Source organism: Cetorhinus maximus, chromosome 6, assembly GCF_964194155.1.
Source record: "Cetorhinus maximus chromosome 6, sCetMax3.hap1.1, whole genome shotgun sequence".
NCBI lineage: Eukaryota > Metazoa > Chordata > Chondrichthyes > Lamniformes > Cetorhinidae > Cetorhinus > Cetorhinus maximus.
Genome location: NC_135884.1, coordinates 102593463 through 102615597, shown reverse-complemented (window position 1 = coordinate 102615597; position 22135 = coordinate 102593463). Strand labels below are relative to the sequence as shown.

General features: G+C 46.9%; 3 protein-coding genes across 3 annotated transcripts; all 3 read right to left on the bottom strand.

Moving 5' to 3' along the window:
* Positions 1–1275: 1275 nt before the first annotated feature.
* Positions 1276–2353, bottom strand: LOC144681368 (leukotriene B4 receptor 1-like). Its single transcript, XM_078542961.1, has one exon. The coding sequence runs from the start codon at positions 2330–2332 to the stop codon at positions 1310–1312; it is 1023 nt and encodes a 340-aa protein (XP_078399087.1). The 5' UTR covers positions 2333–2353; the 3' UTR covers positions 1276–1309.
* Positions 2354–11132: 8779 nt separating this feature from the next.
* On the bottom strand, positions 11133–12336 carry LOC144682305 (leukotriene B4 receptor 1-like). The gene has a single exon (XM_078544781.1). The coding sequence runs from the start codon at positions 12334–12336 to the stop codon at positions 11308–11310; it is 1029 nt and encodes a 342-aa protein (XP_078400907.1). The 3' UTR covers positions 11133–11307.
* An 8404-nt stretch (positions 12337–20740) lies between these two features.
* On the bottom strand, positions 20741–21769 carry LOC144682304 (leukotriene B4 receptor 1-like). Its single transcript, XM_078544780.1, has one exon. The coding sequence runs from the start codon at positions 21767–21769 to the stop codon at positions 20741–20743; it is 1029 nt and encodes a 342-aa protein (XP_078400906.1).
* Between the last annotated feature and the right edge of the window lie 366 nt (positions 21770–22135).

Below are 22135 nucleotides of genomic sequence, written 5' to 3'. Positions count from 1 at the left end.
CTCAGCAATACAAATAGCCATGGTATACATTTCAAATCATCATTATAGTACAGAAAATGAATGTGATATAAAATGTTCGAAGTTCGAGTTACTATGAAAGTGATTTACCCATACACAGACTGCTTGTGTGGGTTAATATTGGACCTACCAGCTTTTCCTAATTGAATTTGAAGCGTACCTGCTTTATGTGCAGCTTTCCCAATTTTCCTGTGCGAGAATGAACGGAATCGTTCTCAGTGGGATAGCTGGCAGAGGACAGCTGAAAGAGCCACAACCAAAGCACCCCAGTTATCTGGTAATTGGGGCTGCCATTGAACGGCTATGAGCTCTAACTGTACCTGCCCTCCTAAGTGAAGGAAAGGCACGGCAACAATCAATAACGAGTAAGAGGGTAAAATTCTGCGTCGTTACTGTGAAAGGTCACACTGCTGAGGGGCATTGGTTTTATTTAAATATCCGTAATTAGCAGAGCTGACATTGGCTGCACCAGTGTACGAATTCAAATATAATTACTTACATTGCAGTTAAGATTAAACTCCAATACCAAACAGATGGTGGTGGGGCTCCCTTGCTATAGATAGCAGAGTTTGGTTAGCACAAGTGCCGAAAGACGGAGTGGACAAAGGGATGTTTGTCATCTTAAGGCAAAGCAAAACAGTAGCCACGACAATGAAACAAAAACAGAATTACCTGGAAAAACTCAGCTGAGACCTGCTGAGTTTTTCTAGGTAATTCTGTTTTTGTTTTTGATTTCCAGCATCCGCAGTTTTTTTGTTTTTATCAATGAAACGATGATCCCTGCCATACGCTTGCACCATGTAGTCAAAGGAAAATTCCTGACACAAAGCCATTTCACCCGAGCAGCAAGGGGTGAATTAATGATAGCAAGCAACCTGAAGGGGACAACTGTCAAAGCGCGAAGGAAAAAGTCCTCAAAGTCCCTGTACAATCTTAGTACTAACTTTAATTATCTAACTTTCTTGAAGATAATAGCCAGAAAACCAGTTAGCGCAAATAACATTTGAGAATGGCAATGGCATGGTACATTGAATAACCGGAACCAGGGAGTTAGTGCTTCACACAACTCATTTCTCTGCCTCAGCTGAGACAGCTACCGCAGGGCGAGACCCCTCCAACCTACACAGGAGGAGACCCAGAAGCTTCATCCTGTCTTGGCAACAGTTGCTTCTTGGTGGGGTGCAGTGGTGGCCGGGGAAGGGAGTGAGAAGGCGGGGAGAGACGGGTGGGGGAGGGAGAGGAAGCGTTACCATTTGTTTTGTTGAAAAAGACAAATGACACCTTAAATAACCTATAGAGAGTGCATCTCCTCCACACTGGCACTTGTGTCCTTTTTTGTGTTAACCGTGCATCCTGTTCTAGATTCTTCTTTAACAGAATGGGTCATCTGGTCAAATAACTTGGCCAGGGCTGATAGTCGAAAACCATTACGGATATTCCGGGCAGCAAATGCATATAATACAGGATTGATACAGCTGTGAATGAAAGCCAGAGCTCCAGCAATGTGGATACCTCTATTATAGATATCGGATAATGAGCCTGACAGGGATTGATCCGATGTCTTGCTCATCAGTGCTATGATTGATATCAGATTTAAAACATGGTGAGGCGCCCAGCAGATAAAAAACACAATCAGCACACTGCTGATCACTGCCCCAGCTCTGTTTGGAGTATTAAAGCTCAGTTGTTTCAATTTCCTCCCAACGCAAAGGTAACAAATAGACAGCACTGAAAGGGGAATTAGAAAACCAACAACAATTTGTAACATTATGCACAAGATTTTCTGCAGATCGGTGCCAAATTTCCCGCACAGGCATTGCTGCCGCCCAGTGTCATCATCATCATCCACCGCCTGGTAAATCAGCACTGGAACTGTAAAGAGAAAGGCCAATATCCAGATGGCGAGCACCACCTTCACGAAAACTTTGCTTCGGCGCCATCGCTGGCTGGCAAACGGGTAGATGACAGCCATGAAGCGCTCGACACTCATCGCGGTGATGAGGAAGATGCTTGCATACATGTTGCAGTAGATGACACCGCTCAGGATTTTACAAAATGATTCTCCAAAGTCCCAGCCATGCACAAGATTGTAGATCGACACCGGCAAAGTGATGAGAACAAGCACATCGGTTATTGCCAAGTTCAGGATGAGCACCACAGTGGGAGATCTTTGCTTCCTCATGGCAAAAAGTATAATCCAGATGACCAGTGCGTTTCCTGGGACTCCGAAGAGGGAAGCCAGGCTCAGGATGATGCTTGCCACTATAGGTTCGGCTCTGAACGAGTCATCTGTCCCATTGTTACTCAACTCCATTGTAACTGTCTTGAGCTCCTCTCCAATATGAGAAACAGCTCCGTTTATTGTTTACTACAGCACACACTTCCTCATTTAAAATTAATCATGCAAATTGCATCAATTGCAACATATTACTCCTACTTCAATTGGGCAAACAGGATTTCCTTCGTCTAGCTGCCGAAATTGTTCTGATCAGTCAGGAATCAATGGAAATCGACAGTTCCCTTAACAGGAAATTTGAAACTCATTAATGGAATAAATTAGAGTGTCTTCTACAGAATTCTAGAAAACTATTATATCCTGTTTAAATGTTAGATTATTGAATTGTACAGAATAGGGAAGTCTCAGTTTGGATCTCTGGTTTGCACTATGTTTGGTCATCTCAGCCAGGCAAGTGACAGAGAGGCTATAAATGGGTCTCCTTTGATGACAAAAACACCCAATGTAAGATGAGGAGTGGGCCATTCAGCCCCTCTAGTCTGCTCAATTAGATAATGGATGATCTGCTCCTCAGCTGCATGGGCTCCATTTCGCATGATACAAAAACCTTTCCATCTCATCCTCAAAAGCTTCTATTGTCTGACAATAAATAGCTAGGGTTGCCAACTGTGACTGAATGTATTCCTGGAGGTTTCACCACTTGACTTGTCCCACGCTCCAGCCATTAGTCGGCCAACACAGCCATCCCATGTCACACAACCTTCTATGCCACATAGAAAGCAAAAGGACTCATGATCCAACTGGATGATGCTTATTAATCAGCCAGAGAGCCTTTTTTCCACCCATTTTCAATATTTTTATATCGGGTGATGAGAAATGTTCAAAGAAGATAGCCAAAAAAAAGTCCTTTTTAATGGCCCGATGATATTTCTCCAGGATTGCACACAGCAGTGTCCCCGGGATTGATCATCAATTCTAGCAGACCCAAGGCCAATCCTGGAGGGTTGGCAAACCTATCAACAGCCTTTCCGAGGATGAGAGGCCCAGATTTCCACATTTGTGTGGGGGCGCACTCCAGTACCCCCGAGATCGTGTGTCGCTGATAGTGGTTGCATGCTGTGCTCTGCACAATCTGGCACTGGAAAGGGGCGACGCAGTGGATGAGGAAGACATAGACGCATTGCTCTGACGAGTCGAGCAATGAGTCCGAGGATGAGTGCACACAGGGGAACGCTAAGGGGGCAGACGCTGACCCGGGCATACTCCCGGGAGGCAGGGACACCCACGAGGCTTTAATCCAAAGAGTCTTCAGCTAGCCAACCACAGATGGACCTTCAACACATGCCAGGGCTGCAGGTTCCACACTCGACACCTGAGTGCTAAATCAGCCTGGATACTAATATTAACTAGGGCCCTTCTCAAAAAGCTCAATGTCAAACAACTCACTCATAACATCATGGCTTCCTGGACACTTGCAGAAGTCAGGAATCACCCTGAGGCATGGCAACATGTCAAAATTTATTGAGTGAACAAATGTAACTTCATGAAGCAAAAAAAAGGTGTTGGACATCACACCAAATCTCCCAGAAACTACTGTGGGACAACATAAAAGCACCAGTGAGAAAACCGTGGTGTGCTGAAAGTACCTTAAATTTACGCTTATGGGTGCTACATCTAGGTGCTGTCCCCTCGCTGGCACTGGCACCTGAGACAGCCTGCTCACTGTGCTATCCTGATGGCTTCGATGACCTTGGTGGATGTCCTCTGGCCCATGGAGCATTTGATGGCCCTGGGAGGAACCGGCCAGTTCCACAGCTGACTTCTCCCCGGTCGCCGCAGCCTCATCGGATGCCACAGTCACTGGCAGAGGGGCAGAGGAACTGCTGTCATCATCCAGAGCACCCTGACAGGAGCCTGCAGAGACGACAGGCAGCTGCTGCATCGACGTGGGGTAGCTTTGGACCTCCCTGCTTACCGTAGATGGATGGGCACCAAGCTGGGATATTTGGTGCTCAAATCATTTCCCACACTGGCGCTGACCAGCTGAGGTCAATGCCGCTGTGAGGGCTTGCAGATCCCAGCGCAACCCCAGGAGGCCCTCATTGGTCTCCTGGAGGAGCCTCTCCACGAGAGTCGCCACTCTCTCCATGGAGGAAGCATGGCACTCAGCCATGAGGCTCACTGCATCGGCGATGCTCCGCGTGGACTCCTCAAGCACGGGCACCATGCCACGCATAGCCTCATGTATCTCCGCCAGATCCTCCCGCATACCCTGCTGCATTTCCAGCGTTCGCGGGCGACTCCAGAGGCGCATCATCAGCCACCAACTCAGCACGTGCCTGGTCCCCATCAGTCCTCCGACTGCCGGCATCCTTGGCACTCTCTGTGTCTGCCTGCAAATGAGTGTGAATTGCCCTCACCGCTGTGCCCCGGGACACTAGCCAAAGATCTAATTCCCACCGAGGCACTAGTATCTGTGCTGGTGCCTGCCTGGATGAGATGGTATGATGCTGGTGAGTTGATTTGCTCTGAGGCTTCTGGGATGAGAGATGGGCACTCTGCCTCCTCCTCCCAGCCCTGCTCCGGTGATGCTGAAAGGAAGAAAAAAGACATTTGATTAGTTACATTGCAGACAATGTCAACTTGCAAGCTGCTCCCCGGATCATTATGCGCTCATCCTTCCATAATCAATGGACCATGTTGCTAACTTCAATCACTGAGCATTCAGCAGTGCCAAGACTTCTATGACACACATGGTGACCTGAGTGCTCGACAAATTTAACTCCCCATGGTACCCCAGCCTCACCACCACCGGTGGACCTGGGGGCATGGCGCCTCTACAGATCCATGGTCTGCTGCTTGTAAGCCAACAGGGTGGCCAACTGAGCCTGCCCTCCGCCAGTCCACATTCGTTCTGCAGAATTGTGCACAGGCTTCTCCTGAAAAGGAGAGAGGAGCATTGATTAGTCCAGCCTGCAGCTGAATTCCCATCGCATCCCTGCCACCCCAGCCAGAGTGAGACATTGCAGGACTCCAGCTCTTCGCAGCTGCTGCACACTCACCCAAAGAAGCCAGAGCTTACCCCCCCTCACCACCCGATTGCCCAAATGCTGCCTCCTTCACATGTGGGACCACAAGGTGTCACTTTGCTAAGCAGAGAAGCACAAGCACATGGAGCGCGAAGAACAGCAGATGGATTGGTGCCCCGCCAGCTGGGAGCTCCCCTCCCAGCATGTTAGCACCCTGACTATATCATGTTTCCCAGTACCAGCACTCTGCCTAGGTGCAGATCTTTGACTTTCATCCCCATTCAATACTCTGTGTGTCAGTGTCACACATGCTGCTGATGCAGAACACATCCTAGCTCAACCCTCTCAGGGGGAACTAGGCATGGGCATTATCTGCTGACACACCCAGCGAGGGATACATTCCATGAAGGATTCAATACCTTTACTGTGCTCAGAGTTGCTGGGGGGATGGCGGGGGTTTGGGGGGAAAGGGTGATGTCTGCATTAAGTGACTTGAGCAACATGGTACTCACCCTTCCTGAGCACAGGAGATGGTTGAATCTATTATGGCAATGGACCCAAAGCGCCGCACCACCTCATGGGAGCTGACACACTCGGCCATCTCCTCCCACGCACATTTGGTCAGGTGGGGAGGCCTCTGCCTCCAGTCCCCCGGAAGAAGAACCACCCGCCGCACTGCCACCTCCCCCAGGAGGGCAACTAGGCACTTATCAGAGAAACGCCCCGATGGCCTACCCACCGGCCTGGCCTGCCCCGATGCACTACCCTCCGGCCTGGCCTGCCCTGATGCATTCCCCTCCGGTCTGGCCTGCCCCGATGGACTACTCTCCGGACTTCCATCAGGCACATTGCCTCTCTGATGTGCTCTTCTCCCAGCCATTGTCAGCAGCCTTGCAAAGGCTACCAGGCTCTTAGTTAAACAGGCCTGTGCACGCCCGCTGCCACCTGCCCACTCCCGCTATCCTCGGGAGTCATAAAGTCTGCTGGTCGTACCTTAATTGGCCCACCCGTGTATACTGGCAGCGCTCACCCGATCGCAGGTGGCATTCGGGTCCGTGCCCACCCGCGCCCGGTCCTGCACGGACCTCCCGACATGGGGAAATTTCTCCCCCATGTATATTTTCAGCGGCCTGATTGGGGTAGTCGGACATTTTCTTTCTGCTTTTCGAAGCTTTGTTTGAGGATTTTCGGGTCTACAGCTCCCTGAGCTGCCTTCAGGGAGCTTTCTCTCAGTGCTGGCCCGCGTCAGCGTTGACGTCAGAGCCCACACTTCTCCCGCCCCCATCCCGGCAGTGCTGAGTTTCGGAGTGCGTGTTACATGCTGGCTGGCCGTTGATTGGTCGGCAGTCCGTTACCTGGACAATCCCGGGCCCGCCTACTGTGTCCGCCCGAAGACATAAATATCCTGCCCCATATCCAAAGCAGGACACACTATCTTGGAGGCAGTACAGCGAAAGATCACTAGATGGTGCCTGAAATGAGAGGCTGAATAAATTGAGCCTCTCCTCTCTGCAGTTTAGAAGAATGAGAGGTGCTTTCACTGAAACATGCAAGATTCTGAAGGGGTTCAACAGGGTAGACACTGAGATAAAAACAAAAAGCTAAAAGCTACTGCGGATGCTGGAATTCCAAAACAAAAACAGAATTACCTGGAAAAACTCAGCAGGTCTGGCAGCATCGGTGGAGAAGAAATCAGTTAACGTTTTGAGTCTTCGCGACCCTTCGGCAGAACTGAAGCATAGTTAGGAGAAAGGTGAAATATAAGCTGGTTTAAGGTGGGGGGGCGGGGGGAGAGAGAAGTTGAGGGTGTGGTGATTGTGGAGATAAGCAAGCAGTGATAGGACAGATAATCAAAAGATGTCACAGACAAAAGGATCAAAGAGGTGTTGCAGGTAGTGACATTGTCTAAGGAAAGTGCTAATTAAGAATGGAAGACAGGACACTCAAGGTACAGCTCTAGTGGGGTTGGGGTGGAAGGACTAACAAAGTTTTAGTTTTAGATTTAAAAATAATGGAAATAGGTGGGAAAAGAAGAATCTATATAAATTATTGAAAAAAAAAAGGGAGGGGGGAGAAACGGGGTGGGGATGGGGGGAGGGGCAGTTTAAGATCTAAAGTTGTTGAATTCAATATTCAGCCCAGAAGGCTGTAAAGTGCCTAGTCGGAAGATGAGGTGCTGTTCCTCCAGTTTGCGTTGGGCTTCACTGGAACAATGCAGCAAGACACTGAGAGGTTGTTCCCCTGGTTGGGGGATCTAAAACATGGGGCACTGCCTCAGGGTAAGGGGTCAATTATTTACGACTGAGATGAGGAGAAATATCTTCACTCAGAGGGTTTTGGATCCACTGTTAATTAAGGCAGAGATAAATAGCTTTTTGTTCTCTCAGGGTATCATGGGGTATGGGGAGCAGCTGGGAAAGTGGAGTTGAGGTTGAAAATCAGCCATGATCATATTGCATGGCGGAATGGGCTTGACGGGCTGCATAGTCTCCTCTTGCTCCTTTTTCTTATGTTCTTATTTTCAACGACCTTCCTTGCATTTTCAGGTCAGATATGGGCAGCTAGCAATCAAAAATCGCCGCCAGCATAAAGCACGTAACACACTGCGATTTCTTAGTAGACTCACCAGCAGAGACAGGGAGGAGAACTGTGACATGAAAAATATGTTTGCGCAAAAGAGTTAGTCCTGGCGGTGGGATCGGATTTGGAGCAGCTGCCCCCTGAATGGAGACGGGGAGCAATTTCAATATTTAAGGACACTATTAGAGTTGATTCTTCAGGCTGCTGACATTTTGCTGTGGAGGCCACCTCTCTGCAGTCATTCGGGGCCCATTAACACTGGAGGCTTCCGGCCCCAAGAAGGGGCCATCTGAAGGGGCCTACCTGCTTGGTGTCTGTGATCTTTATCTCTTTCCTTACCTCATGCACTTTCTCGATCCCTGAGCAGCCTAGCCCATTGGGGATGTCAATGTTCCAGAGCTTCCAGCCCTCTGATTGGAGCAGCAGAGTTGGGACCCCACTCATTCCCCTCAACTCACAGCAAGGCCTGAGGCAGCCAATTTGGAGGCCACTTCAGGGAAATTTCTGAACATGTCCCACTGCCAGTAAGTGCAGTCTCAGGACTCCATTACATTCCAACTTTAGGGTCCCGAAGCCCATTGTGAAATCCCACTCAAAAGATATGAAAAGTGATTATTAACTAAACTGTAAAAACTGACTTTATTTGCTTTTTCTATTAAGGACAGATCAGAAGATGACTACTCAACTTTCAGGTTCACCCTCTACCTCTTTTATATTTCAGACTCATCCTTTAGTTCTGGTCTGTCTTTCATGCAGTGAAACAGCAATACACATATATACATTAATACATTTATGATACACATGAACAATTTGGGCCTCAATAATGCTTTAATGCTTTAACCTGTGACAATATTTGTATTGAAGCACAAGAAATAAAGTGGAAAGTATTGCAGAACACTTTTGATTAACTGAAATTCGCACATCTTCAAGAAAAAAGATAGAAAGCTATCATGTAAATGACACTGAAATTTACCTTTACATTACTTGCATGTGTTGAAAAATGCGGCACATATCTTCATTTTACTCTTTCTCAAAACAGCAGCGTTGACAAATTAGGCTTTTCATACACTTTACATTTGGAGACGCCCTTCAGTTAACAAGTCATCTAATTCCCTAAATCTCCACTGTTCCTTCACGACATGTAATTTACACACTTAAAAGAAAGAAAGGCTTGTTCATTTTCCATGGCTTCAGGATGCCCCAAAGTGCTTTACTGCTAATGAAGCAATCACCAAGTGTAGTCACTGTTGTAATGCAGGAAATGAGGCAACCACTTTGTGCACAGCAAACCCCCAAAAAATACCTATGAGATAAATGACCAGATAATTTGTGTTAGTGATTTTGGTTGAGGGGTAATTATTGACCAGGAGAACTTCCCTGCTCTTCTTCAAGAAAATGATCGGGTATCTGTTACATGCACCTGTTACGGAAGGCAGTGCTTTAGTTTGCCACCTCATCTTGATATATAATACCTCTGATAATGCAACACACCCTCAGTGCTTCACTGAAATATCGGCCTGGATGACATGCTGTGGGACTTAAACTTTACCACCTTGGCAATCAGAATCACTGAACCACCACTCTCACATACAGGAATAAATTGCCTGAATTAATCCTTTGGTGTCATCAGATGCCAGCAGCATGTGTTGAAAGTGCTGCACTGGAGTATTTATAACCCAATGCTGGCATACAGGAATTAATTTCATTCTGAGGGAATCTTTTCCATTGTGGCTGAAAATCGGTATTCCTTGGATGATTTGTTTTTCTCTTTAATATTTTGTAAGATGAAATAGCGTATCAGATTATTTATCTTTCTGGCAAAACTGAAAATAGTTATCCAGTGCATATATATACACAATAAATGCTACACCAATGATTTCAATATTGAAGAATTACCTATACTAATTTCATATTTACTTTAACATAAGGCAATGGTTAACTTAATGCAATAAAGTCTGGTTAAATGGAGGCTGTTGCTCTTCAATATGACAGCCTATCAATAGCTTAAAATTTACAGGCTGCCATTCCAACACAGCAGCAAAGTGAATAAAAAAGGAAGTCAGGAGTTTAAAGGTTAATTTAGAAAGTATTTTAAAGGGGAAAACAATCATGATGTGCCCCCTTTTTAACTTTGATTTCTGTTACTCAGCAATACAAATAGCCATGGTATACATTTCAAATCATCATTATAGTACAGAAAATGAATGTGATATAAAATGTTCGAAGTTCGAGTTACTATGAAAGTGATTTACCCATACACAGACTGCTTGTGTGGTTTAATATTGGACCTACCAGCTTTTCCTAATTGAATTTGAAGCGTACCTGTTTTATGTGCAGCTTTCCCAATTTTCCTGTGCGAGAATGAACGGAATCGTTCTCAGTGGGATAGCTGGCAGAGGACAGCTGAAAGATCCACAACCAAAGCACCCCAGTTATCTGGTAATTGGGGCTGCCATTGAACGGCTATGAGCTCTAACTGTACCTGCCCTCCTAAGTGAAGGAAAGGCACGGCAACAATCAATAACGAGTAAGAGGGTAAAATTCTGCGTCGTTACTGTGAAAGGTCACACTGCTGAGGAGCATTGGTTTTATTTAAATATCCGTAATTAGCAGAGCTGACATTGGCTGCACCAGTGTACGAATTCAAATATAATTACTTACATTGCAGTTAAGATTAAACTCCAATACCAAACAGATGGTGGTGGGGCTCCCTTGCTATAGATAGCAGAGTTTGGTTAGCACAAGTGCCGAATGACGGAGTGGACAAAGGGATGTTTGTCATCTTAAGGCAAAGCAAAACAGTAGCCACGACAATGAAACAAAAACAGAATTACCTGGAAAAACTCAGCTGAGACCTGCTGAGTTTTTCTAGGTAATTCTGTTTTTGTTTTTGATTTCCAGCATCTGCAGTTTTTTTGTTTTTATCAATGAAACGATGATCCCTGCCATACGCTTGCACCATGTAGCCAAAGGAAAATTCCTGACACAAAGCCATTTCACCCGAGCAGCAAGAGGTGAATTAATGATAGCAAGCAACCTGAAGGGGACAACTGTCAAAGCGCGAAGGAAAAAGTCCTCAAAGTCCCTGTACAATCTTAGTACTAACTTTAATTATCTAACTTTCTTGAAGATAATAGCCAGAAAACCAGTTAGCGCAAATAACATTTGAGAATGGCAATGGCCTGGTACATTGAATAACCGGAACCAGGGAGTTAGTGCTTCACGCAACTCATTTCTCTGCCTCAGCTGAGACAGCTACCGCAGGGCGAGACCCCTCCAACCTACACAGGAGGAGACCCAGAAGCTTCCTCCTGTCTTGGCAACAGTTGCTTCTTGGTGGGGTGCAGTGGTGGCCGGGGAAGGGAGCGAGAAGGCGGGGAGAGACGGGTGGGGGAGGGAGAGGAAGCTTTACCATTTGTTTTGTTGAAAAAGACAAATGACACCTTAAATAACCTGTAGAGAGTGCATCTCCTCCACACTGGCACTTGTGTCCTTTTTTGTGTTAACCGTGCATCCTGTTCTAGATTCTTCTTTAACAGAATGGGTCATCTGGTCAAATAACTTGGCCAGGGCTGATAGTCGAAAACCATCACGGAAATTCCGGGCAGCAAATGCATATAATACAGGATTGATACAGCTGTGGATGAAAGCCAGAGCTCCAGCAATGTAGATACCTCTATTATAGATATCGGATAATGTGTCAGACAGGGATTGATCCGATGTCTTGCTCATCAGTGCTATGATTGATATCAGATCTAAAACATGGTGAGGCGCCCAGCAGATAAAAAACACAATCAGCACACTGCTGATCACTGCCCCAGCTCTGTTTGGAGTATTAAAGCTCAGTTGTTTCAATTTCCTCCCAATGCAAAAGTAACAAATAGACAGCACTGAAAAGGGAATTAGAAAACCAACAACAATTTGTAACATTATGCACAAGATTTTCTGCAGATCGGTGTCGAATTTCCCGCACAGGCATTGCTGCCGCCCAGTGTCATCAACATCCACCGCCTGGTAAATCAGCACTGGAACTGTAAAGAGAAAGGCCAATATCCAGATGGCGAGCACCAACTTCACGAAAACTTTGCTTCGGCGCCATCGCTGGCTGGCAAACGGGTAGATGACAGCCATGAAGCGCTCGACACTCATCACGGTGATGAGGAAGATGCTTGCATACATGTTGCAGTAGATGACACCGCTCAGGATTTTACAAAATGATTCTCCAAAGTCCCAGCCATGCACAAGATCGTAGATCCACATCGGCAAAGTGATGAGAACAAGCACATCGGTTATTGCCAAGTTCAGGATGAGCACCACAGTGGGAGATCTTTGCTTCCTCATGGCAAAAAGTATAATCCAGATGACCAGTGCGTTTCCTGGGACTCCGAAGAGGGAAGCCAGGCTCAGGATGATGCTTGCCACTATCGGTTCCGCTCTGAACGAGTCATTTGTCCCATTGTTACTGAACCCCATTGTAACTGTCTTGAGCTCCTCTCCAATGTGAGAAACAGCTCCGTTTATTGTTTACTACAGCACACACTTCCTCATTTAAAATTAATCATGCAAATTGCATCAATTGCAACATATTACTCCTACTTCAATTAGGCAAACAGAATTTCCTTCGTCTAGCTGCCGAAATTGTTCTGATCAGTCAGGAATCAATGGATATCAACAGTTCCCTTAACAGGAAATTTGAAACTCATTAATGGAATAAATTAGCGTTTCTTCTACAGAGTTCTAGAAAACTATTATATCCTGTTCAAATGTTAGATTATTGAATTGTACAGAATAGGGAAGTCTCAGTTTGGATCTCTGGTTTGCGCTATGTTTGGTCATCTCAGCCAGGCTAGTGACAGAGAGGCTATGGGTCTCCTTTGATGACAAAAACACCCAATGTAAGATGAGGAGTGGGCCATTCAGCCCCTCTAGTCTGCTCAATTAGATAATGGATGATCTGCTCCTCAGCTGCATGGGCTCCATTTCGCATGATACAAAAACCTTTCCATCTCATCCTCAAAAGCTTCTATTGTCTGACAATAAATAGCTAGGGCTGCCAACTGTGACTGAATGTATTCCTGGAGGTTTCACCTCATGACTTGTCCCACGCTCCAGCCATTAGTCGGCCAACACAGCCATCCCATGTCACACAACCTTCTATGCCACATAGAAAGCAAAAGGACTCATGATCCAACTGGATGATGCTTATTAATCAGCCAGAGAGCCTTTTTTCCACCCATTTTCAATATTTTTATATCGGGTGACGAGAAATGTTCAAAGAAGATAGCCAAAAAAAATCCTTTTTAACGTCCCGATGATATTTCTCCAGGATTGCACACAGCAGTGTCCCCGGGATTGATCTTCAATTCCAGCAGACCCAAGGCCAATCCTGGAGGGTTGGCAAACCTATCAGCAGCCTTTCCGAGGATGAGAGGCCCAGATTTCCACATTTGTGTGGGGGCGCACTCCAATACCCCCCAGATCGTGTGTCGCTGATAGTGGTTGCATGCTGTGCTCTGCACAATCTGGCACTGGAAAGGGGCGACGCAGTGGATGAGGAAGACATAGACGCATTGCTCTGACGAGTCGAGCAATGAGTCCGAGGATGAGTGCACACAGGGGAACGCTAAGGGGGCAGACGCTGACCCGGGCATACTCCCGGGAGGCAGGGACACCCACGAGGCTTTAATCCAAAGAGTCTTCAGCTAGCCAACCACAGATGGACCTTCAACACATGCCAGGGCTGCAGGTTCCACACTCGACACCTGAGTGCTAAATCAGCCTGGATATTATTAACTAAGGCCCTTCTCAAAAATCTCAATGTCAAACAACTCACTCATAACATCATGGCTTCCTGGACACTTGCAGAAGTCAGGAATCACCCTGAGGCATGGCAACATGTCAAAATTTATTGAGTGAACAAATGTAACTTCATGAAGCAAAAAAAAGGTGTTGGACATCACACCAAATCTCCCAGAAACTACTGTGGGCCAACATAAAAGCACAAGTGAGAAACCCATGGTGTGCCGAAGGTACCTTAAATTTACGTTTATGGGTGCTACATCTAGGTGCTGTGCCCTCGCTGGCACTGGCACCTGAGACAGCCTGCTCACTGTGCTATTCTGATGGCTTCGATGACCTTGGTGGATGTCCTCTGGCCCGTGGAGCATTTGATGGCCCTGGGAGGAACCGGCCAGTTCCACAGCTGACTTCTCCCCAGTCGCCGCAGCCTCATCGGATGCCACAGTCACTGGCAGAGGGGCAGAGGAACTGCTGCCCTCATCCGGAGCACGCTGACAGGAGCCTGCAGAGACGACAGGCAGCTGCTGCATCGACGTGGGTTAGCTTTGGACCTCCCTGCTCACTGTTGATGGATGGGCACCAAGCTGGGATACCTGGTGCTCAAATCATTTCCCACACTGGCGCTGACCAGCTGAGGTCAATGCCGCTGTGAGGGCTTGCAGATCCCAGTGCAACCCCAGGAGGCCCTGATTGGTCTCCTGGAGGAGCCTCTCAACGAGAGTCACCACTCTCTCCATGGAGGAAGCATGGCACTCAGCCATGAGGCTCACTGCATCGGCGATGCTCCGCATGGTCTCCTGAAGCACGGGCACCATGCCAGGCATAGCCTCAAGTATCTACGACAGATCCTTCCGCATACCCTGCTGCACTTCCATCGTTCGCGGGCGACTCCAGAGGCGCATCATCAGCCATCAACCGAGCACGTGCCTGGTCCCCATCAGTCCTGCGACTGCCGGCATCCTTGGCACTCTCTGTGTCTGCCTGCACCTCAAGTGAGTGTGAATTGCCCTCACCGCTGTGCCCCGGGACACTAGCCAAAGATCTAATTCCCACCGAGGCACTTGTGTCTGCGCTGGTGCCTGCCTGGATGAGATGGTATGATGCTGGTGAGTTGATTTGCTCTGAGGCTTCTGGGGTGAGAGATGGGCACTCTGCCTCCTCCTCCCAGCCCTGCTCCGGTGATGCTGAAAGGAAGAAAAAAGACATTTGATTGGTTACGTTGCAGACAATGTCAACTTGCATGCTGCTCCCCGGATCATTATGCGCTCATCCTTCCGTAATCAATGGACCATGTTGCTAACTTCAATGACTGAGCATTCAGCAGTGCCAAGACTTCTATGACACACATGGTGACCTGAGTGCTCGACAAATTTAACTCTCCATGGTACCCCAGCCTCACCACCACCGGTGGACCTGGGGGCATGGCGCCTCTCCAGATCCATGGTCTGCTGCTTGTAAGCCATCAGGATGGCCAACTGAGCCTGCCCTCCGCCAGTCCACATTCGTTCTACAGAATTGTGCACAGGCTTCTCCGGAAAAGGAGAGAGGAGCATTGATTAGTCCAGCCTGCAGCTGAATTCCCATCGCATCCCTGCCACCCCAGCCAGAGTGAGACATTGCAGGACTCCAGCTCTTCGCAGCTGCTGCACACTCACCCAAAGAAGCCAGAACTTAACCCCCCTCACCACCGGATTGCCCAAATGCTGCCTCCTTCACATGTGGGACCACAAGGTGTCACTTTGTTAAGCAAGGAGGCACAAGCACATGGAGCGCAAAGAACAGCAGATGGATTGGTGCCCTGCCAGCTGGGAGCTCCCCTCCCAGCATGTTAGCACCCTGACTATATCATGTTTCCCAGTACCAGCACTCTGCCTAGGTGCAGATCTTTGACTTTCATCCCCATTCAATACTCTGCGTGTCAGTGTCACACATGCTGCTGATGCAGAACACATCCTAGCTCAACCCTCTCAGGGGGAACTAGGCATGGGCATTATCTGCTGACACACCCAGCGAGGGATACATGCCATGAAGGATTCAATGCCTTTACTGTGCTCAGAGTTGCTGGGGGGATGGCGGGGGTTTGGGGGGAAAGGGTGATGTCTGCATTAAGTGACTTGAGCAACATGGTACTCACCAATCCCGAGTGCAGGAGATGGTGTAATCTATTATGGCAATGGACCCAAAGCGCCGCACCACCTCATGGGAGCTGACAGACTCGGCCACCTCCTCCCACGCACATTTGGTCAGGTGGGGAGGCCTCTGCCTCCAGTCCCCCGGAAGAAGGACCTCCCGCCGCACTGCCACCTCCCCCAGGAGGGCAGCTAGGCACTTATCAAAGAAACGCCCCGATGGCCTACCCTCCGGCCTGGCCTGCCCCGATGCGCTACCCTCCGGCCTGGCCTGCCCCGAGGCACTACCCTCCGGCCTGGCCTGCCCCGATGCACTACCCTCCGGCCTGGCCTGCCCCGATGGACTACTCTCCGGACTTCCATCAGGCACATTGCCTCTCTGATGTGCTCTTCTCCCAGCCATTGTCAGCAGCCTTGCAAAGGCTACCAGGCTCTTAGTTAAACAGGTCTGTGCACGCCCGCTGCCGCCTGCCCACTCCCGCTATCCTCGGGAGACATAAAGTCTGCTGGTCGTACCTTAATTGGCCCGCCCGTGTATACTGGCAGCGCTCACCCGATCGCAGGTGGCGTTAGGGTCCGTGCCCACCCGCGCCCGGTCCTGCACGGACCTCCCGACATGGGGAAAATTCTCCCCCATGTATATTTTCAGCGGCCTGATGGGGGTAGTCGGACATTTTCGTTCTGCTTTTCAAAACTTTATTTGAGGATTTTCGGGTCTGCAGCTCCCTGAGCTGCCTTCAGGGAGCTTTCTCTCAGTGCTGGCCCGCGTCAGCATTGACGTCAGAGCCCGCACTTCTCCCGCCCCCATCCTGGCAGTGCTGACTTTCTGAGTGCGTGGTTCATGCTGGCTGGCCGTTGATTGGTCGACAGTCCGTTACCTGGACAATCCCGGGCCCGCCTACTGTGTCCGCCCGACGACATAAATATCCTGCCCCATATCCAAAGCAGGACACACTATCTTGGAGGCAGTACAGCGAAAGATCACAAGATGGTGCCTGAAAGGAGAGGCTGAATAAATTGAGCCTCTCCTCTCTGCAGTTTAGAAGAATGAGAGGTGCTTTCACTGAAACATGCAAGATTCTGAAGGGGTTCCACAGGGTAGACACTGAGAGGTTGTTCCCCCTGGCTGGGGGATCTAAAACATGGGGCACTGCCTCAGGGTAAGGGGTCAATTATTTACGACTGAGATGAGGAGAAATATCTTCACTCAGATGGTTTTGGGTCCACTGTTAATTAAGGCTGAGATAAATAGATTTTTGTTCTCTCAGGGTATCATGGGGCATGGGGAGCAGCTGGGAAAGTGGAGATGAGGTTGAAAATCAGCCATGATCATATTGCATGGCGGAACGGGTTTGACGGGCTGCATAGTCTCCTCTTGCTCCTTTTTCTTATGTTCTTATTTTCAACGACCTTCCTTGCATTTTCAGGTCAGATATGGGCAGCTAGCAATCAAAAATCGCCGCCAGCATAAAGCACGTAACACACTGCGATTTCTTAGCAGACTCACCAGCAGAGACAGGGAGGAGAACTGTGACGTGAAAAATATGTTTGCGCAAAAGAGTTAGTCCTGGCGGTGGGATCGGATTTGGAGCAGCTGCCCCCTGAATGGAGACGGGGAGCAATTTCAATATTTAAGGACACTATTAGAGTTGATTCTTCAGGCTGCTGACATTTTGCTGTGGAGGCCACCTCTCTGCAGCCATTCGGGGCCCATTAACACTGGAGGCTTCCGCCCCCAAGAGGGGGCCATCTGAAGGGGCCTACCTGCTTGGTGCCTGTGATCTTTATCGCTTTCCTGGCCCCATGCACTTTCTCGATCCCTGAGCTGCCTCTCCCATTGGGGATGTCAAGGTTCCAGAGCTTCCAGCCCTCTGATTGCAGCAGAAGAGTTGGGAGCCCACCCATCCCCCTCAACTGCACAGCAAGGCCTGAGGCAGCCAATTTGGAGGCCACTTCAGGGAAATGTCTGAACATGTCCCACTGCCAGTAAGTGCAGTCTCAGGACTCCATTACATTCCAACTTTAGGGTCCCGAAGCTCATTGTGAAATCCCACTCAAAAGATATGAAAAGTGATTATTAACTAAACTGTAAAAACTGACTTTATTTGCTTTTTCTATTAAGGACAGATCAGAAGATGACTACTCAACTTTCAGGTTCACCCTCTACCTCTTTTATATTTCAGACTCATCCTTTAGTTCTGGTCTGTCTTTCATGCAGTGAAACAGCAATACACATATATACATTAATACATTTATGATACACATGAACAATTTGGGCCTCAATAATGCTTTAATGCTTTAACCTGTGACAATATTTGTATTGAAGCACAAGAAATAAAGTGGAAAGTATTGCAGAACACTTTTGATTAACTGAAATTCGCACATCTTCAAGAAAAAAGATAGAAAGCTATCATGTAAATGACACTGAAATTTACCTTTACATTACTTGCATGTGTTGAAAAATGCGGCACATATCTTCATTTTACTCTTTCTCAAAACAGCAGCGTTGACAAATTAGGCTTTTCATACACTTTACATTTGGAGACGCCCTTCAGTTAACAAGTCATCTAATTCCCTAAATCTCCACTGTTCCTTCACGACATGTAATTTACACACTTAAAAGAAAGAAAGGCTTGTTCATTTTCCATGGCTTCAGGATGCCCCAAAGTGCTTTACTGCTAATGAAGCAATCACCAAGTGTAGTCACTGTTGTAATGCAGGAAATGAGGCAACCACTTTGTGCACAGCAAACCCCCAAAAAATACCTATGAGATAAATGACCAGATAATTTGTGTTAGTGATTTTGGTTGAGGGGTAATTATTGACCAGGAGAACTTCCCTGCTCTTCTTCAAGAAAATGATCGGGTATCTGTTACATGCACCTGTTACGGAAGGCAGTGCTTTAGTTTGCCACCTCATCTTGATATATAATACCTCTGATAATGCAACACACCCTCAGTGCTTCAATGAAATATCGGCCTGGATGACATGCTGTGGGACTTAAACTTTACCACCTTGGCAATCAGAATCACTGATCCACCACTCTCACATACAGGAATAAATTGCCTGAATTAATCATTTGGTGTCATCAGATGCCAGCAGCATGTGTTGAAAGTGCTACACTGGAGTATTTATAACCCAATGCTGGCATACAGGAATTAATTTCATTCTGAGGGAATCTTTTCCATTGTGGCTGAAAATCAGTATTCCTTGGATGATTTGTTTTTCTCTTTAATATTTTGTAAGATGAAATAGCATATCAGATTATTTATCTTTCTGGCAAAACTGAAAATAGTTATCCAGTGCATATATATACACAATAAATGTTACACCAATGATTTCAATATTGAAGAATTACCTATACTAATTTCATATTTACTTTAATATAAGGCAATGGTTAACTTAATGCAGTAAAGTCTGGTTAAATGGAGGCTGTTGCTCTTCAATATGACAGCCTATCAATAGCTTAAAATTTACAGGCTGCCATTCCAACACAGCAGCAAAGTGAATAAAAAAGGAAGTCAGGAGTTTAAAGGTTAATTTAGAAAGTATTTTAAAGGGAAAAACAATCATGATGTGCCCCCTTTTTAACTTTGATTTCTGTTACTCAGCAATACAAATAGCCATGGTATACATTTCAAATCATCATTATATTACAGAAAATGAATGTGATATAAAATGTTCGAAGTTCGAGTTACTATGAAAGTGATTTACCCATACACAGACTGCTTGTGTGGTTTAATATTGGACCTACCAGCTTTTCCTAATTGAATTTGAAGCGTATCTGCTTTATGTGCAGCTTTCCCAATTTTCCTGTGCGAGAATGAACGGAATCGTTCTCAGTGGGATAGCTGGCAGAGGACAGCTGAAAGAGCCACAACCAAAGCACCCCAGTTATCTGGTAATTGGGGCTGCCATTGAACGGCTATGAGCTCTAACTGTACCTGCCCTCCTAAGTGAAGGAAAGGCACGGCAACAATCAATAACGAGTAAGAGGGTAAAATTCTGCGTCGTTACTGTGAAAGGTCACACTGCTGAGGGGCATTGGTTTTATTTAAATATCCGTAATTAGCAGAGCTGACATTGGCTGCACCAGTGTACGATTTCAAATATAATTACTTACATTGCAGTTAAGATTAAACTCCAATACCAAACAGATGGTGGTGGGGCTCCCTTGCTATAGATAGCAGAGTTTGGTTAGCACAAGTGCCGAATGACGGAGTGGACAAAGGGATGTTTGTCATCTTAAGGCAAAGCAAAACAGTAGCTACGACAATGAAACAAAAACAGAATTACCTGGAACAACTCAGCTGAGACCTGCTGAGTTTTTCTAGGTAATTCTGTTTTTGTTTTTGATTTCCAGCATCCGCAGTTTTTTTGTTTTTATCAATGAAACGATGATCCCTGCCATACGCTTGCACCATGTAGCCAAAGGAAAATTCCTGACACAAAGCCATTTCACCCGAGCAGCAAGAGGTGAATTAATGATAGCAAGCAACCTGAAGGGGACAACTGTCAAAGCGCGAAGGAAAAAGTCCTCAAAGTCCCTGTACAATCTTAGTACTAACTTTAATTATCTAACTTTCTTGAAGATAATAGCCAGAAAACCAGTTAGCGCAAATAACATTTGAGAATGGCAATGGCATGGTACATTGAATAACCGGAACCAGGGAGTTAGTGCTTCACACAACTCATTTCTCTGCCTCAGCTGCATCATTTTGCGGAGGTTTCAATGAAAGGAGGGTGAACAGATGAGACAGCTACCGCAGGGCGAGACCCCTCCAACCTACACAGGAGGAGACCCAGAAGCTTCCTCCTGTCTTGGCAACAGTTGCTTCTTGGTGGGGTGCAGTGGTGGCCGGGGAAGGGAGTGAGAAGGCGGGGAGAGACGGATGAGGGAGGGAGAGGAAGCTTTACCATTTGTTTTGTTGAAAAAGACAAATGACACCTTAAATAACCTGTAGAGAGTGCATCTCCTCCACACTGGCACTTGTGTCCTTTGTTGTGTTAACCGTGCATCCTGTTCTAGATTCTTCTTTAACAGAATGGGTCATCTGGTCAAATAACTTGGCCAGGGCTGATAGTCGAAAACCATCACGGATATTCCGGGCAGCAAATGCATATAATACAGGATTGATACAGCTGTGGATGAAAGCCAGAGCTCCAGCAATGTAGATACCTCTATTATAGATATCGGATAATGTGTCAGACAGGGATTGATCCGATGTCTTGCTCATCAGTGCTATGATTGATATCAGATCTAAAACATGGTGAGGCGCCCAGCAGATAAAAAACACAATCAGCACACTGCTGATCACTGCCCCAGCTCTGTTTGGAGTATTAAAGCTCAGTTGTTTCAATTTCCTCCCAATGCAAAAGTAACAAATAGACAGCACTGAAAAGGGAATTAGAAAACCAACAACAATTTGTAACATTGTGCACAAGATTTTCTGCAGATCGGTGTCGAATTTCCCGCACAGGCATTGCTGCCGCCCAGTGTCATCAACATCCACCGCCTGGTAAATCAGCACTGGAACTGTAAAGAGAAAGGCCAATATCCAGATGGCGAGCACCAACTTCACGAAAACTTTGCTTCGGCGCCATCGCTGGCTGGCAAACGGGTAGATGACAGCCATGAAGCGCTCGACACTCATCGCGGTGATGAGGAAGATGCTTGCATACATGTTGCAGTAGATGACACCGCTCAGGATTTTACAAAATGGTTTTCCAAAGGCCCAGCCATGCACAAGATTGTAGATCGACACCGGCAAAGTGATGAGAACAAGCACATCGGTTATTGCCAAGTTCAGGATGAGCACCACAGTGGGAGATCTTTGCTTCCTCATGGCAAAAAGTATAATCCAGATGACCAGTGCGTTTCCTGGGACTCCGAAGAGGGAAGCCAGGCTCAGGATGATGCTTGCCACTATTGGTTCGGCTCTGAACGAGTCATCTGTCCCATTGTTACTGAACCCCATTGTAACTGTCTTGAGCTCCTCTCCGATATGAAAAACAGCTCCGTTTATTGTTTCTAGAGCAGCTACTTCCTCATTTAAAATCAATCATGCAAAATGCACCAATTGCAACATATTACTCCTACATCAAATAGGCTGACAATATTTCCTTCGTTTAGCTGCCGAAATTGTTCTGATCAGTCAGGAATCAATGGAAATCAAGAGCTCCCTTGACAGGAAATTTGAAATTCATAAATATCATAAATGAGAGTTTCTTCTACAGAGTTCTAGAAAACTATTATTTACTTTTTAAATGTTATACCTTTAGATTATTGAATTGTACAGAATAGGGAAGTCTCAGTTTGGATCTCTGGTTTGCGCTATGTTTGG

Coding starts and splice junctions, on each gene's coding strand:
- LOC144681368 (XM_078542961.1), bottom strand. CDS start 2,332: ATGGAGTTGAGTAACAATGGGACAGATGACTCGTTCAGAGCCGAACCT.
- LOC144682305 (XM_078544781.1), bottom strand. CDS start 12,336: ATGGGGTTCAGTAACAATGGGACAAATGACTCGTTCAGAGCGGAACCG.
- LOC144682304 (XM_078544780.1), bottom strand. CDS start 21,769: ATGGGGTTCAGTAACAATGGGACAGATGACTCGTTCAGAGCCGAACCA.